This window comes from Tupaia chinensis, unplaced genomic scaffold (assembly GCF_000334495.1).
Source record: "Tupaia chinensis unplaced genomic scaffold, TupChi_1.0 Scaffold000170_1, whole genome shotgun sequence".
Lineage (NCBI taxonomy): Eukaryota > Metazoa > Chordata > Mammalia > Scandentia > Tupaiidae > Tupaia > Tupaia belangeri.
Genome location: NW_006159645.1, coordinates 1,815,347 through 1,831,077, shown reverse-complemented (window position 1 = coordinate 1,831,077; position 15,731 = coordinate 1,815,347). Strand labels below are relative to the sequence as shown.

The following is a 15,731-nucleotide window of genomic DNA, read 5'->3' as shown; positions in this document are numbered from 1 at the left end:
CTCATAGCTCTGAGACCTCACCGAGTTTTTCTGTTTTTGTTTTTGTTTTTGTTTTTGTTTTTTGAGAGGTTTTTGCTATAGGGCACGTGCGCTCACCAGAAAGACAGCAAGACAGATAGAAAATGAGAAATCACTCCCCAGGGGGGATGGCCACGCCACAATCCCTTCTCCTCCATTCTCCTCTCGGGATCTTGGGCACGCACGCACACACACCGAACAGTTTAAGCCATCGGGTCTGAAACTCGAACCGCGGTTGACTACATGGGAGTCCAGCGACATAGCCATTATGCCAACTGCTCGTCCTATCACTATTTGTTTTTTTTTTTATCGGAACAAACAGATGGCTTATAGGCAGGAGGACTTTGAGCGAGGGTGGTATTTCCAGGCTAGGTGGGATCTGAGAATCTACATTTCTTTCATTCCTTCTCTTCTGGCCAGAGAGCCATTACACTCATCAGAGAGGTAGCAAGAGAGGGAGAGGGAGGAAAGACGCCCACAATAGGCATGGTCACACCACAATCCCTTCGCCATTGCCCATTGCTGTTGAGATTTGGGGCATGCACATATAGGTACCCAGCATGTTTTCCAAGTCTCCAGGACTGAGATTCAAACCATGCAGTCGGCCATGTAAGGTGCAGCTCCCTTAACCACTGGTTAACCACGAGGTGACAGGGCCAGCCCAGAATCCGCACACACGTACTATAGAAAGCAGGGGCATGGCCTGACTTTCTGGAAACCTGTAAGTGGAGGAAGTGACATGTTTACACATATAAGCTTACACGTCAATGTGCCCAGCATGGTTTCCAGGCCTGGTTCTGAAGTGCCACTTAGATGTTAACAGTGGGACATTGGGCAGAGGATGGGCCGACATCACTGCCGTGTGCTGCAGTTCCTCTGGATTTCTCACTGTGCATTTCTGGCCCTCTGGTACAGCTGCAGCATGCGTCTCCTTGGTTTCTCACTGTGCATTTCTGGCCCTCCGGTACAGCTGCAGCATGCCTCTCCTTGGCAGAAACTCACATAGCCTCAACCTTCACCTGGCAAACCCTGCCCACTCGCCTCTTCCAGGCAGCCTTCCGACCCATACCACGAGCTGTGTCCCTTCCAGGCCTCCTGGGCAGTGTCTGCAGGCTCCACTGCAGGGCAGGGATTCCTGGGGCCTGTGCTACTTGCACGCACAGCGAGAGCTCTCCCCAGGGAGGAGCTAGAAACACTCCCTGCCTCAACTCGCTGCTCCTACTTGTCCCACCCAGAGCTGGTTAACCCACAGGCAAGAGTCCAACGCTAGCGAGATGGACCGAAGGCACACAGAATCCCCAGAGATCCATTGGCTTTGCAGAGAGGAAAAATCTATTCTGACTCCACCCCCAAAGCCCAGAGGCCGGCCCCAGACCGAGGACACCCTCTTTTTCCCCTTGCACTGCAGGACAGAAAATGGGGGCAGGACAGCCTTCATCACACCCTGCAGGGAGAACCTCGTCCCCAGGCTAACTCTGAGAGGCTCAGGCCTGAGGGTGCAGCCTGTCTTTCACTAGTTCCTTACAGTGGGATGTTGCGGGATGAGCTATTCGGGGTTTCTGCCTCTTGTCCTGGTGCAATGAACAGCATCCTTTTCCGTTACAAGTGTACTGGGTTGGACAATGAATTATACCCCACCCTACCAAAGCCCTGTAACCCTGCATTTGTCTGAGTACTCCGCAGGGTCACAATTGCTGCTTGAGTGAATGAATGAAGGCCAGATCCACAGAGAATTCAGAACTTCAGCCTTGGAAAGAATCCGGGCAGAAGGGCCTTCAAGGCGTGCCGGAGTCCCACCTTACTCTGATGTTGACGAGTGAGCAGGCATGACTCTAGCTCTGGAAGAAAACTGTCCCCTACCCTCTGCTGCAAATGCAGCAAGGTAATTAATTTTGCCTCTTAATTAGCTCTGCAGGGCATCTGGTAAGGCCCCTTCTGGTTCTCTAAGATGGACTGAGATTAACCATCCAGCCCGGCAATCCCCACAGGCCCCTTGGCCCAGAAGGCGGAGAAATTCGGACTCAGCATTTCTTCCTTCAGACCTCAGGTCCAGTGTTCTGAGCCCAGTCTCGATTCCCTAGGGGACATAGGGCTGGGGGTGTGGCACGGGCCAGTCTGCAGCTGCCTCCTCTCCTTCCTGCCCGGCCCAGATTTCACACTGGGCTCTCCAGACAGATTCCAGGAGGTTCTGCGTTTATTTTCAGAGCACCCTTTAATTAAATCTGCAAACCCTCCTGTTATCAGACCACTCAGTGGCCACAGGCCTTCTACAGAGTGGGCACGTGGGTTTTGAGCCAAGCGTTGAGTTATGTGTGTATCTTAGGGGTTAGTCATTTCGAAGTAAGCCAGTATTTCACACCGAAACCCAGGTGGGAGCTGCCGTGAGAGGAGTCACGGAGCCAGGCCTGCAGCCTAGTGGTTAAGGCAGTGGACTCCCACGTGACCAAGGTTTGAATCCTAACCCTATGGCTTGAAAAACAAGACATGCCTGCATGCCCTGAGTCCAGACAGGATGAAGAAATGGAGAAGGAATTGCAGCTTGACCGTGGCCCATGGGAATGGGAGTGCTCACCCCTCTTCTTCTGTCTGTGAGGAGGGTGCATGCCCTCTGGAGAGGTAAAAAATTATGTATAAACACACTCTCTCTCTCTCTCTCTCTCTCTCTCACACACACACACACACACACACACATTATTTTTTAAAAAGTCATTTACTGGGCCCAGCAGGAAGCACGGTGGTTAAAGGCGCTGGATTCCCACATGGCTGACGGTGGTTCGAGTCCCAGACCTGGAGGCTGTTGCTTCCTCCCTTTCCCTTTCTGTCTCTCTCTGGTCAAATGAAAAAGAATGATAATAATAATAACAAATGGAATTAAATAAATACATCATTCTTTAAAAAGTCATTCATTAAAGTCACTCAAATACCGACTGAGTGCCTGCTAAGTCCGAGGTACTTCTCTGGGCCATAAAGATGCAGCAGTAAACAAAAACCCAAATACTTTTCTTCATTGAGCTTACAGTGTCATGGAAGATGAAGCGAGGCGCAGTAAAACATGCTACGGAGTAGTAAGTGCTGAAGAGGAGCAAGGGAACCAGGAAAGTGATCCGAAGGGTACACATCTGGATGTGGGGGCGAGGGGGGAACGGGCAGGGTGCTGAACTCAGAGACGGAACAGCTGGAGAAGGACGCATGAGGCGGTTGGCCGCTGTGCAGTACTGGGGGAAGGGGCAGGTGTGCAGTTTGATCAGTGGGGGCCTCCCTACAAGGAACAGCCTGCCAAAGAAAGGGGCCAGCCAGAGCGTGGATGGGGGAGGATGGCGGGACACACAGGCACTTTCTTCTTCTTTTTTTCTAAAGAATTATTTAATTTTATTCAATCATTCATTTATTTTACTTTTGATCAGAGAGAGAAACACACACACAAAGAGAGAGAGAGAGAGAGAAAGAGAGAGGAAAAGTGAGAAAGCAAGCCACAAGTCCGGAACTCGAACCATGGTTGACTGCGCGGGCGTGTCCAGCGCCTTAACCACCACGCCACCTGCTGGCCCCCACAGGCGCTTTCTTTAATGTTCATTTATTTACTCTACAAGCAAGAAAGAGACCACGAGAAACAGAAACAGCATCCAACAGGGTCTTGTTGCCACGATCCACCTCCAGCTTCCTCCAGCCTCGGATTGTGGGCGTGTGCCCTGTGTCCTTGGGGAGGCCTACAGACATGAACCTGGGACCTTCTCATGTGGGTGAACCTTGCAGAGCACCTTTCACTGCTGGGCCACAGTCCGGGCGCTCAGGTGCTCCTCTCCCGTGAGAACACAAGCCATGACTGAAAGACAAATGGGATTACTTTGGCTGCTTTTTAGAAAACAGACTGTGGGGCCAGCAGGTGGCATGGCAGGTTAAGGTGCTGGATCTCATATGGCTACTCGCAGTTCAAGTCCCAGATCCGTCTGCTTGAAACTCACACTGGGTGTGTGCCCAAAATTCTGAGAGGAGACTGGAAGAGAAGGGATTGTGGCTCGGCCATTCCCCCGGGGGTAGATTTATCACTTTGCCTCTCTCTCTCAGGCAAGCACAGGAGTCCTATAGTAAAAGAAAAAAAAAAAGGCAGAAAATCGGCTGTGAAAAGGCAGGGTGACAAGTCTCCTCCAACAGACCACTCAGGTGACGGCGTGGCTCTGCCAGGCGGTGGCTGTGCAGGGTGAGAAGTGGCCTCTCCCTGGACACAGAGCACAGATGGAGTCCACAGCCTGGACTGGCAGGGGGGGGACAGCCACAGGACCCCCAGGAGTTAAGAATTAGGAGGACAGGACAATGGGGGTGCCTCGGTTTTCAGTCTTGCTCCAGAATTCCTCAGCAAAAACATGCAAAGTCTGAACTCAGTTAAAAGTACGTATTAATAAGGACTTCTGTAAAGCTTGTCCGTGAGTTTCATTTCCGTCCCCACACTTCCACCGTACTTAATCTGTCACTTAACTCACTCAGATGCAGAACAGTGAGTTCAGATGTGCCAAAAAAGATTTTAATCAGCCTCAATTGTTTTAGCTAGCATAACTGTTGGGGATTGAGCTTTAAGAGCTAACATGCAGGGGACCAGTAGTTAGTGTAATGGCTATGTCACTGGACTCCCATGTAGCCGACTACGGTTTGAGTCCCAGACCTGGTGGCTTAAACTCATACCGGGCATGTGTGCGTGCATCCCCAAGATCCTGAGAGAATGGAGGAGAAGGGATTGTGGGGTGGCCATTCCCCCTGGGGGGATGATTTCTCGCTTTGTGTCTCTGTCTCTCTCTGTCTTTCTGGCAAGTGCATGCGCCCTATAGCAAAAACCTCTCCAAAAAAAAAAGGAGCTAACATGCAGGCACTCCCTGGCAATAGCCTTGGCGGCCTCCCCTCTGCCTTCAGTTCTGCTTATTAAAAACAAAGGGTGGAGCTCTGGCTCCCAGAGGACTGTCTCTTCCCAGCCTTGAGCTCCCCAAACCACGTCAGGTTCCGGCTGAGGCTGTGGCCCGGACAGAGGCCTGGGGGTCAGAGCAGCTCTCCTGATGGGTACTAGGAGAGTCATGTCTGCATCCTGAGATCTGAATCTCCAGCACAGGGCACCCCCTGCTCCCTCCCCATCAATCCAGCAAGAATGTGGCTCCTCCATGAGACTCCCAGGGAACAGACAGCTCGCCACTCCCTCCCTCATCCCCTGCCTTTCTAGGGTCAGAGTCACAAAAGAAACCCTCTGGGGAGAACAACAGGTCAGCCAGGATCTCACAGCCCAGAAAGTCCTTAAGATGCAATAGGGTTTTCCCAGGGGACTTATAAAAAAATAATGATGCCCAGGCCCCATCCTACAGAAACTCACTCAATTGATTTGTGGTGGAGTCCAGACACCATAGCTTTAAAAGCTCAAGTGATTCTCAGGACCAGCAGATGGTGTAATGTTACGTCACTGGACTCTCAGTTGACTGCGGTTCAAGTCTTAGACCTGGCTTAAAACTCACACTGGGCTCATGTGTGTGTGTGCCCAAAATCCTGAGAGGAGAATGGAGGAGAGGAGATTGCAGCGTGACCACCCCCCCCACCGTATTGAGGGTGATTTCTCGCTTTCTGTCTCTCTCTGTCTCTCTGACAAGCACATGTGCCCTATAGGACAAATCTCTTAAAAAATAAATAAATAAAAAGCTCAAATGATTCCCACATGCAGTCCGGCTTGGGGACACTGCCCTAACATCATCTACTGACCCGGTTGAAAAGCTGATCTTTCACATATGAGGAGGATAAATGCCCAGCTGGGGCTGAGGGGGCCCCACGGCACACGGGAGGTGCTCTCACTAGGTGTGCATGGCTCCAGGCTGCTCCTCTCAGGCAATCCCAGGCGAAGCTCCCAAATCATACCCCAATTTCCGGAGGAGACGTGAATTCCATCCACATGGTCTTACCACAATTACTGCTCAGACAGCCCAATAACCAAGAATTATTGAACAGGCAACAAGAGGTGAATTTTGAGGCCCTGTGAAATTATTCATCCATTCACTCACTGAATCTCCAACTAAATTTCATTTTGGTGCTGGCCACATGCCAGAAACACCTGCCTTAAACACAGATTATCAGCAAAGACTGGTAGAAGACTCTAATATATATTGAAGTGATACTCTCCCAGAGTATCCAGCCCAGCCCAGACCAAGACATGCCAGAAAAGGTTTCCTGTGACAGGAGGGTCATTTAAGGGCAGTGATATCCGAAGACAATTTGGATCTCTCTCTAGGGCATCCAGTCTTCTCGGGAATAGACTCCCAAGGCCAGACAACGGCATAGCACTAAAAGGCAATGCCCTGAATGTGAAGTTTCCGAATTCCCATCTGGAGACCTTCCCGCATACACTGGGCACACGTGTGCCCTTAATCCAGGAATGTCTGAAGCTCAGGTAGATCACAGCGCCAGGACCCAGCTGGTGCTGAATCTCTGCCTCTCTCTCTCATGGAAGAAAGAAAGTTTAAGGAAAATAAAATAAAATAAAAGCAGACTCCACTGGGACCAGCAGTTGGCATAATGGCTATGTTGCTGGACTCCCATGTAGTCAACCGCAGTTCGAGTCCTGGACTCGATGGCTTAAACTCACGCCGGGTATGTGTGCATGCGTGCCCAAGATTCCGAGAAGAGAATGGAGAAGGGACTGCCTGAGGGATGATTTCTCATTTTCTGTCTGTCTCTGTCTTTCTGGCAAGTGCACATGCCCTGTATCAAAAACCTCTCCAAAAAAATTAAATAAATAAAAAATAAAAACACACTCCACTAAGATAGTCACTGCTATTACCTTAAAATTAACTTGCTAAGCAACTTGTAAATAAAAGTCTAGAATAAATGTATCTCGAGTGATATTTGAATGCTATACTTTTGCAAGTTCTTGTCACAAAGAACTTGGGACATCTGACATTTCCAGTACGATCTTATGAAGTGAGTAAGGTTATTTCCACATTTATGACTTGCTGATGCATTCCTTTTCTGGAGTGTCCATCCACCTATATGCAGAATTTTGCTATGATGACATGACACAGTACTAAGGTCCGGACTCCTGCAGAAGCCAGGCACAGGCTCCCTCTCTAGACAAAACTCCACATTACATCTGACTGAATGCCCTCTACTTCAACCCAACATAAGCTGGAAAATCCTAACAACAGAAAACATCAGGGTTATGTCCTGGAAAATCCAGTGGAAGTTAAAACTATTCTAAGCAGAGACTGCATTTAATATACCTTACTTAATGAACATCATAGCATAGCCCAAGCTACATAAAACATGCTCAGAAAACAGCCACTAGCCTACATTTGGGCCACATTCTCTAACATAAAGCCTACTTTATACTATAGTTCCAAGTATCTCATACAATTTATTGACTACTATACTAAAAGTAAAGAGAATGGCTGTATGGGTCCTCGAAGTACATTTCTACTGAGTGTAACTTCTCTGAGACAATGCTATTTATCGAAACCATAGTTTGATACAAATGCATAAATATAAAAAAAAAAAAAAGCCTCCCATGGCATCAAGCCAGGAAGACCCAGGCTCTGTTGAGCAGACATTGGTGAGTGTGCCTATGCAAACGCTCGTTCAGAGTTCACTTAGAAAACGTTTGTGCTTCAAGGCATCAAGCAAACATGGTATAAACCGGAACTAGGGCCCTCAGCTACACACTCATCTTCCTCCTTCAGGCAATCAGTCCCTTTAGACAGAGGATGTTCTCTTGGAAACCGTGCACTGCCACCTAGGGGAAGGCACGGGGTGGGGGCTGGAGATTTAACACCCAGCCTGCCTCTACTCCTGACAAATGTGCCTGCTAAGGAAACAGGATTCCAATCCCTTTATGATGCAAGGAGGTAAATACCATTGTGTAATGTATATATTCCCTATGAATGAGTGGAACATGTCTGAGGTTGTGGGGATTCTTGAACTACAGAGGTATGTGCTGAAAAAGAAGCCAATAAATGAGAAGAACTAAACACAACTCCAACATTCCCCCAGTCCCCGTCAATGTCAGAACGATAGAATATATGGCTAGTTCAGAGCTATTTTATGAGAGGATCAGCCGCTGGGTGGTGGTTGAGGCAGCTGGATCCCACATGGCTGGCTGTGCAGTTTGAGTTCCAGACCGGGTGGCCTGAAAAATACTTCGAGTACATGTGCCTACATGCCCACAATACAAGGAGAAAGGGGGTGTTCCTTCAAGAACCATGAGCGCATGCACCCTCTAGATAATTAAAAGAGCTTTATGATAAGGAATTTAAGGTGAGAGGAATCCCCAGAAAATAAAAACTGTTTATTTAAAGTCTAGTTCCTCCTACTTCAATAACGAATGCTTACAAAACCACCACAAAAGAGAAACAAGCTTCAGTATCTGGCTTTCTTCCCAAAGTGGTTTGTTCCCAAACACCACACTCATCCAAAGCTATTCAAGGAGTATTTACTGCCCACAGCCCTGTGGTAGCATAGTTGGACATGAGATGCAAAGCGGAAAATCTCTGGAGGAGTCCTCCTTTGCATTTAAGAGATCAAGACCTTAATTACTCTTCTTAGCCAAGACCAAGGGGAACATTCTGGAGACAACCCCCCTCTACTCTCCCCACTGCATGGGAGGAAGTCCAGACACTGAACAAGGTCCCAACTGCAAGTAAAGAGCTGCAAATTGATACAACCTTGAATTTTTTCCCTTACAAATAAGCACGTTTTCTGAGTGTTCTATACAATATAATAGCGGTGAAGTGCCTTAAAAGCTGGGCCTAAGCTACTAGACTATAATCAAGATGCTGTAATGGCTGAGAACTGCCAAGTCGGACAAGGCGGGTGGCTTCCTCCAGTACCAGGAGCTCAGTGTTTCCAGGGCTACCAGTGACGCCAAGTACAGCTACGGCACTGTCAAGGCAGCCTGTGCTGAGGCCCGGGCAGAGCAGACTTCTGCCTGCAGACTAGGGTTCACAGCCCTACACCCTGTACAGCAGGCTGCCTCCTCTGCTCCACCGCTCCCGCCGCCCCAGCCTTCCCAGAAGCCCTTCCACCTGCTTGGAGTCTGTTGTCTCTTTAGTACTGTCACCGGATGGGAGAGTTGATCTGCGTTGGGTAATATCTTTGGCTCTTTAAGTCCAGCTCTCTAAGGTTAGAGACCCATCCTGAGACACAAAATGAAAAACCACAAACACTTGTAAAGTAGGAAAAGGGAAGTTTTAATAAGAAAGTGAGGATTTTTTAATGGGAAAGGGGTACACCTCCACGCCTGAAGGGCATGCAGGCGGGCAGCTGCCAGAGAAGGTAACTGTGTAGGTTAGGTGCTACATTTATCCCCAGAGCAGATAATGAATATTGAGCAGAAGATCTGTCAGAGCTGGCTTCTTTGTTTGAACTCACAGGGCTTTTTCCTGCACTTGCGCATCTCTCCCACAGATGAGGAATTCAATGACCTAATCCCTCATGCTCGGTGTGGACTGAAATGTGAGCATTCTTATTTGGACGAACTACCCAAGGAGTTTATTGCACCAGTGGGAATTAGGATGTTGACCAAAACGTCTCCTTGGGTTGCTCTGTATTTATGAGGAATGTTACGAGGGAGATTTACAACTATCCCTGCGTCTTCCTCAGGTACTAAGGGAGGAAAATGGGATCTGCCTTGCCTTCAGGAGCTGGGCGGGAGGAAGGAGTCTCTGCAGATCTGGAACCACAAACACTTGTAAAGTAGGAAAAGGGAAGTTTTAATAAGAAAGTGAGGATTTTTTAATGGGAAAGGGGTACACCTCCACGCCTGAAGGGCATGCAGGCGGGCAGCTGCCAGAGAAGGTAACTGTGTAGGTTAGGTGCTACATTTATCCCCAGAGCAGATAATGAATATTGAGCAGAAGATCTGTCAGAGCTGGCTTCTTTGTTTGAACTCACAGGGCTTTTTCCTGCACTTGCGCATCTCTCCCACAGATGAGGAATTCAATGACCTAATCCCTCATGCTCGGTGTGGACTGAAATGTGAGCATTCTTATTTGGACGAACTACCCAAGGAGTTTATTGCACCAGTGGGAATTAGGATGTTGACCAAAACGTCTCCTTGGGTTGCTCTGTATTTATGAGGAATGTTACGAGGGAGATTTACAACTATCCCTGCGTCTTCCTCAGGTACTAAGGGAGGAAAATGGGATCTGCCTTGCCTTCAGGAGCTGGGCGGGAGGAAGGAGTCTCTGCAGATCTGGCTGTAACTGCTGAGAAGCTGTGACTGATGGGGCTGATGTCCTGCTGTCTTCCTAGGGCTATCCGCTCACTTCTAGCTAACTGCCCACCACAGTACAATGTATGGCTTTCTCAGAAAAAGACAAAGAGCAGACAAGTCAAACCTCTGGAGACAGAAAGTAGATTACTGGTTGCTTGGGGCTGAGGTTTTTTCAAGTTTTGCCATAGGACATGTACACTCGCTGGAGATAGAAAGTGGGAAAGTGAGAAAGCACCCCCCCAGGAGGGATGGTCAAGCCACAGTCCGTTCCCCCATTCTCTTCTCAGGATTTGGGGCCCACATCCATACATGTGCAGTGTGATTTTCAAGCTGGGTCCAGAACTAGAACCGTGCAGTTGCCCACATGAGATCCAGCTACCTTAACCACCACACCAGTGGCTGGCCCTGGAAATGTTTTTAAATTGCATTGTAGTGATGGTTGCACAACTCTGTAACTACCCTTAGAGTACATGGGCTTGGGAAAGCCTCTGTACTCTCCTGCTTTGGCTTCCGTAAGAAAACTGTGCCTCCCTCCCCAAGGCTGCCCCTTGGTCAGCTGACACGTTGCAGCTAATCACAGAGTCAATCACAAGCAACCGTCCTTTTAAATTGTGTTAATGCAGACAAACTTTAAGATGTAACCAATCTAACTGCTCCTCTACCTCACTTCCACTTTTGTATGTTACTTTCCTGTTCTGGAATGTAAGTATCACTGACCAGGAGGCTTACCCGGAGTGCCCTTGGAAGCCATTCTGGGGTCCCTGATTAGAATGGTGCTTATTTTTGCTCAATTAAACTCTACTAAATTAAACTGTCTTAAGTTTTTCTTTAACAACATATCAGACATTGCTAAATTGAACACTTAAAAGTAGGCTAATTTTATGGTATGTGGCTTATCTCCCAATAAAGCTGTTAATTTAAAAAATGTATTAGATGTGAGGTTCCACTCAGTAAGGCTCTTCTGAGTACCACCTGGCATTGCTCCGGGCCTGACAGATCTCTGCAGAACTGGTCTTGGCAGGAGTCTCCACCCCAGGTGCTGCTACTGCAAGGTCACACTGCCCAACAAGTAGCAGACAATGACACAGAGCGAGTACTGAGAGGCCTGACTCCCCAGAGAGGGACCAAAAAGCTCCCAATACAGCCTTCCAGGACAGCGTGATTGCCCTAGAAAGGAACCCCTTCCTCCTGGTGGTGGGCTGAAACACCTCGGCTTGACAGCTCCAGGTGCTCTTTATCTCAATAAACTTCTTTTTTTCTTGAAATGATGCCTCCCGAGTCTTACTCCAAACTGTGACATTGTGTATGTTAAACCATGAGCATGTCTACCCAAAGGTGAGAGAAACAGCTTTGCGGAAAATGCCGAAATATAAGCAAATAAAATTACAAGTTCGTTCAGAATTCTTTCTTTAATTGTAGGGGTAAAATCAGGCAGCCATTGAGGATAAAATATAGTCCCTGGGAGCGATCACAATGCTGTTGTGTCGTGTTTTGTTTTTAGAAAGTGGACACGATAAGAGTTACTCTTTTATCAGCCCAAGTGGTCGACAGCGGCTGAAATGTCCTCATTCCTCGATTGTCTCTTTTTTACCAGTCTCCTGCCCTTCAAACTGAGGATACCGTGCCTCCACGTCGGCCCATGAGATGCTCCCGTTGGCCAGATCGCAGACTACACTGGGCAGTTCAGAGATCTGGGAGAAAAAGAAGAGAGTCCAAGTATCAACCAACCTGTTTAGATTTCAAAAGGCAGAACTTCATACAGAGCTAAAACAATGCCTAATTCCAGTGCCCTGTATGAACCCGGCCTCCACGATACTTCTCCTCTCTCCCCTCAAGCCTCGGCACTCAGTTACACTCTCCTTCCAGCCATAGCACCATCGGTTCCCCCAGATGACTCAATCATTTTTTTAGGAATAATTTATTTAAATTTACTTATTCATTCATTTACTTTTAATTTAACCAGAAAGAGACAGAGAAAGAGAGAAAGTGAGAAAGCAAACCACCAGGTCTGGGACTCAAACCAAGGTTGGCCACGTAGGGGTGTCCAGAGCCTTTACCACCACGCCACCTGCTGGTCCCCCAGATGACTCAATTCTAACACAAAGCTGTTCCTCACAACTCTGAATCTCGGGTCACTTAGAGTTACTTCATGTATGTTTGATTCACCCCTTGGACAGGAATCAGTCACATAACCTGTGTGACGGGCGCCAGGGGAGGCTGGCTAACTGGACAGTCCCAGCTCAGGAGGCCAGCTGCTCCTCGGCCACAACCAAGTGGCAGCTGCCACACAGCAGCAGCTCTCACCGTGCAGTGTGCGTCAGGATCAGGGGGTGGTGTGCAGGAGCACCTGCCGGGACTCTCCCTCTCCAGACCCATTTCTTTCTTTTCTTTTTTTTTAGAATTATTTTATTTAACTTTATTTATTGTTATTATCATTATTATTTTCCAGTGTGATCAGAGAGACACGGAGAGAGAGAGAGAGGAAGTGAGAAAGCAGGCCACCAGGTCCGAGACTTGAACCGTGGTCGGCCATGTGGGAGTCCAGCGCCTTCAACCACCATGCCACTTGCTGGCCCCTCCAGATCCATTTCTGATGTAAAGGTCTGGGGCCGAGATCCTGCCCAGCAAGCTCCCGGGTAAAGCTGATGCTATGGGCCTGGGGACCACACTGAAGCCACGAGGCCCAAGCTGGTTTGTGAAAAGACACACCAGAAACCCACAACCTCTGAATTAGACTACAAACTCCTCTGGGCAAACAGCCTGTTTTCCTTCTTACTAACTCTGTACCAAGCTGAGCACCTAATACATAAAGACCTGCTCCAAGTTATAGGTTAGTCAGGCAGCTGTCACTTACAGTGGCCACTCTTCTCCCTGCTCTCCCTCTGTGCTGGTCCCATCTCCATTACTCCCTTCCTGTTAAGTTCAACACTGAAACCATGCTTACTGTTCTGAATGGATCAACACGGCAAGGCTTATACATGCATGTGTACATGCATATATTTATTTAGAGGGAAACGATAAAAATGTCTAAGCCTCCAAAAGCCTGACAGTAAAACTATGGCAACAACCTCCCGGGATCCTACTCCTCCCCCCGAGTAGTAAACAACTATAAACGCAAACTGCCAAAGAGCGAGCCGGGAACCATTCCGACAGCCATACAGTATTAGAGACGTGCCGATGGATATTTCCTTAATTAAACCAAGGAGACCTGGGGATCTAGGCTCTGTCTGATACAAGCCTATTATTAAAATCAATAACAAAAGGAGAAAAGATCACGTAAGTCAGATCAAAATCTGATGCCGTCAGTAAGAAGTGGTACGTATTTCTAAGACTCAAAACGCCAAGGAGAGGCCGGCTACCTCTGCTCGTATCTGCCGCATGGAGTCTCGGTCCCTCAGAGTGGCCGTGTGCGGGGTCTTGTTCACTGTATCGAAGTCGATGGTGATGCCGAAGGCCACGCCAATCTCGTCGGTCCTGGCATAGCGTCTCCCGATGGACCCGGAGGAATCATCTACTTTGTGAGACACGCCGCTCCTGGTCAGGGCTTCCGCTGTCCAAAGAAGTGGAGTGAGTGAAAAGTAAAATAGAGGAAGTCCCAGTGTCATCCAGGCACTGCGTTACAAGCTCAGGGCTTACGACAGGGGCCCAAACAAGAGGGCAAATGGGAGTTACGAGAGAAAGAAAAGTCCCCAGAGTTTAGTAACTCTCCTGCTCAAGCCCAGAGCGTCACTCACACCTGCATCTGCCACAGCTGTGGGGAACAAGTGTCAGACAGGGCCACGGCCAGAGGAGTTTCCTGACCCCAAGCAGCTCATGGCCTGGTCTCATTTCCCAGCTCTGAGAGGGTGGGCTGCACTGGGTGACCACTGGGACCCTTGCAGTGCTGGGGACTCAGGGTTGTGGATCTACTAGGGCTGTCACACTCCACTCAGATTCCCCTGGTGCAGTGAGCACCACGGTCAACAGAATGCAGTAATCCTTAAATGTGACTCTTGCCCTACTCAGACTCATTCAAATGCTAGGGTGACATATCGGAGCCGGCAGATTCTCTCCCTTAGAATCAAGAGCAGAGGCTCAAATCCCCGAGTGTTATTCTAACTAATACATGGTATCAATTCCACCTTCTGGAAAGAAATGATACATTTCCTAAACTTCAGCCCACTTGAGGGCATTGGCATGGAGATCACCCAATTGAATTTGCTTACATAATTCCTTGACAAATGGCACGAACTCCTGGTTCTGGCTCAGCGGTAGGACGGAACATTTAAACGGAGCGACTACAGCAGGGAAACTGAAGAACTAGATGTTTTGAAAAGAAAAAATCCAAATAGATTAATATCTAAACACTGTTGCCCCCAAACAAAAAAGATGAATATTCAATGTGTGTCCAAACATAACTTCACTATCAAAATGCCAGAAATCAGGCCCAGCATGGGGGTGCAGTCGCTAGTGAACTAAACTACAATGCTGGAAGCAACATGGCTGACCGTGGGTTCAGATCCCTGGATCGGCCTGAAAACATGCCAGGCACACACACGTGATCCAGCACACGCACCCCAGGATCCTAGAGAACTGGAGGGCCGAGGAAAGGGGATCACTCCTGCATGACTCACGAGGCCTTCTGTCCCTCTTTTGCACGTACGCATTCTCCCTTGTGAGTAAGTGTAAACAATAAATAAAGCCAGAAAGCACAGTATGGAAAGTGGCACGACAAGAGAGGCAACAGGAGAAACACACACAACTAGTCTTGGCTCGCAATTCCACCAGCTCAGTGGCCTCTCTGAACCTTAGTTTTTGCATCTAAACTCGCTTAAGAAGTCTGATATGAAAAAGTTACGTGATGATGCGATGTGAGAGCATTCTGAAAAATACAATATGAACAGATAAAAATAAATACGGGGACCAGCAGGTGGCACAGTGGTTAAGGTGCTGGATACTCCCACATGGCTAACTATGGTTCAAGTCCTGGACCTGGTAGCTTGCTTTCTCACTTTCTCTCTCTCTCTCTCTCTGTGTCTCTCTCTGGTCAAATTAAAATAAATGAATAGATAAAATTAAACAATAAATAAATACAACATAAAGAAATAGAAATAAGATGATAACTTTTTGGGACCCATATAAAAGCCTCACTTCTTTCTTGAAGAACCTCTCTTGAAATCAAGTAACAAATGGTGTGTCAAAAACTAAAATCCTATTCTGTCCTTTCAGAGATCTGTGAGACTTAGGGATTAAGTAAGGCAGAAAAGTTGAATTAGCTTACAAGTATATGTGCCCAAAGAATAGTATAAAGCAAAAAACAACGAAAAAGAAGCAGCTCTACGTATCTCTACTGAAAGGTACAGCATTCCTAAACTGTTCCCGACATAAGTTTCTGAGTAACTCGGAAATCACAGAAAGCAGATTCTCTGTGGCAGGCAAAAGCCAGTCTACCATTCTAAATAATACTTGCATGCAAGTTTCCCGGGGAGGCAAGAAGAGCTCAGAA

At 48.0% G+C, this 15,731-nt stretch overlaps 1 protein-coding gene across 1 annotated transcript in view; it reads right to left on the bottom strand.

The window, feature by feature from the left end:
* Positions 1 to 11,636: 11,636 nt before the first annotated feature.
* Positions 11,637 to 15,731, bottom strand: part of GARS1 (glycyl-tRNA synthetase 1) — a 51,318-nt gene continuing 47,223 nt past the window's right edge. The window contains exons 15-17 of the mRNA XM_006146230.3: positions 14,452 to 14,545; positions 13,606 to 13,796; positions 11,637 to 11,937 (exon numbers count right to left, since the gene is read on the bottom strand). Coding sequence (XP_006146292.1) covers positions 11,812 to 11,937; positions 13,606 to 13,796; positions 14,452 to 14,545 — 411 coding nt within the window. The 3' untranslated portion in view covers positions 11,637 to 11,811. The remainder of the gene's footprint in view (positions 11,938 to 13,605; positions 13,797 to 14,451; positions 14,546 to 15,731) is intronic.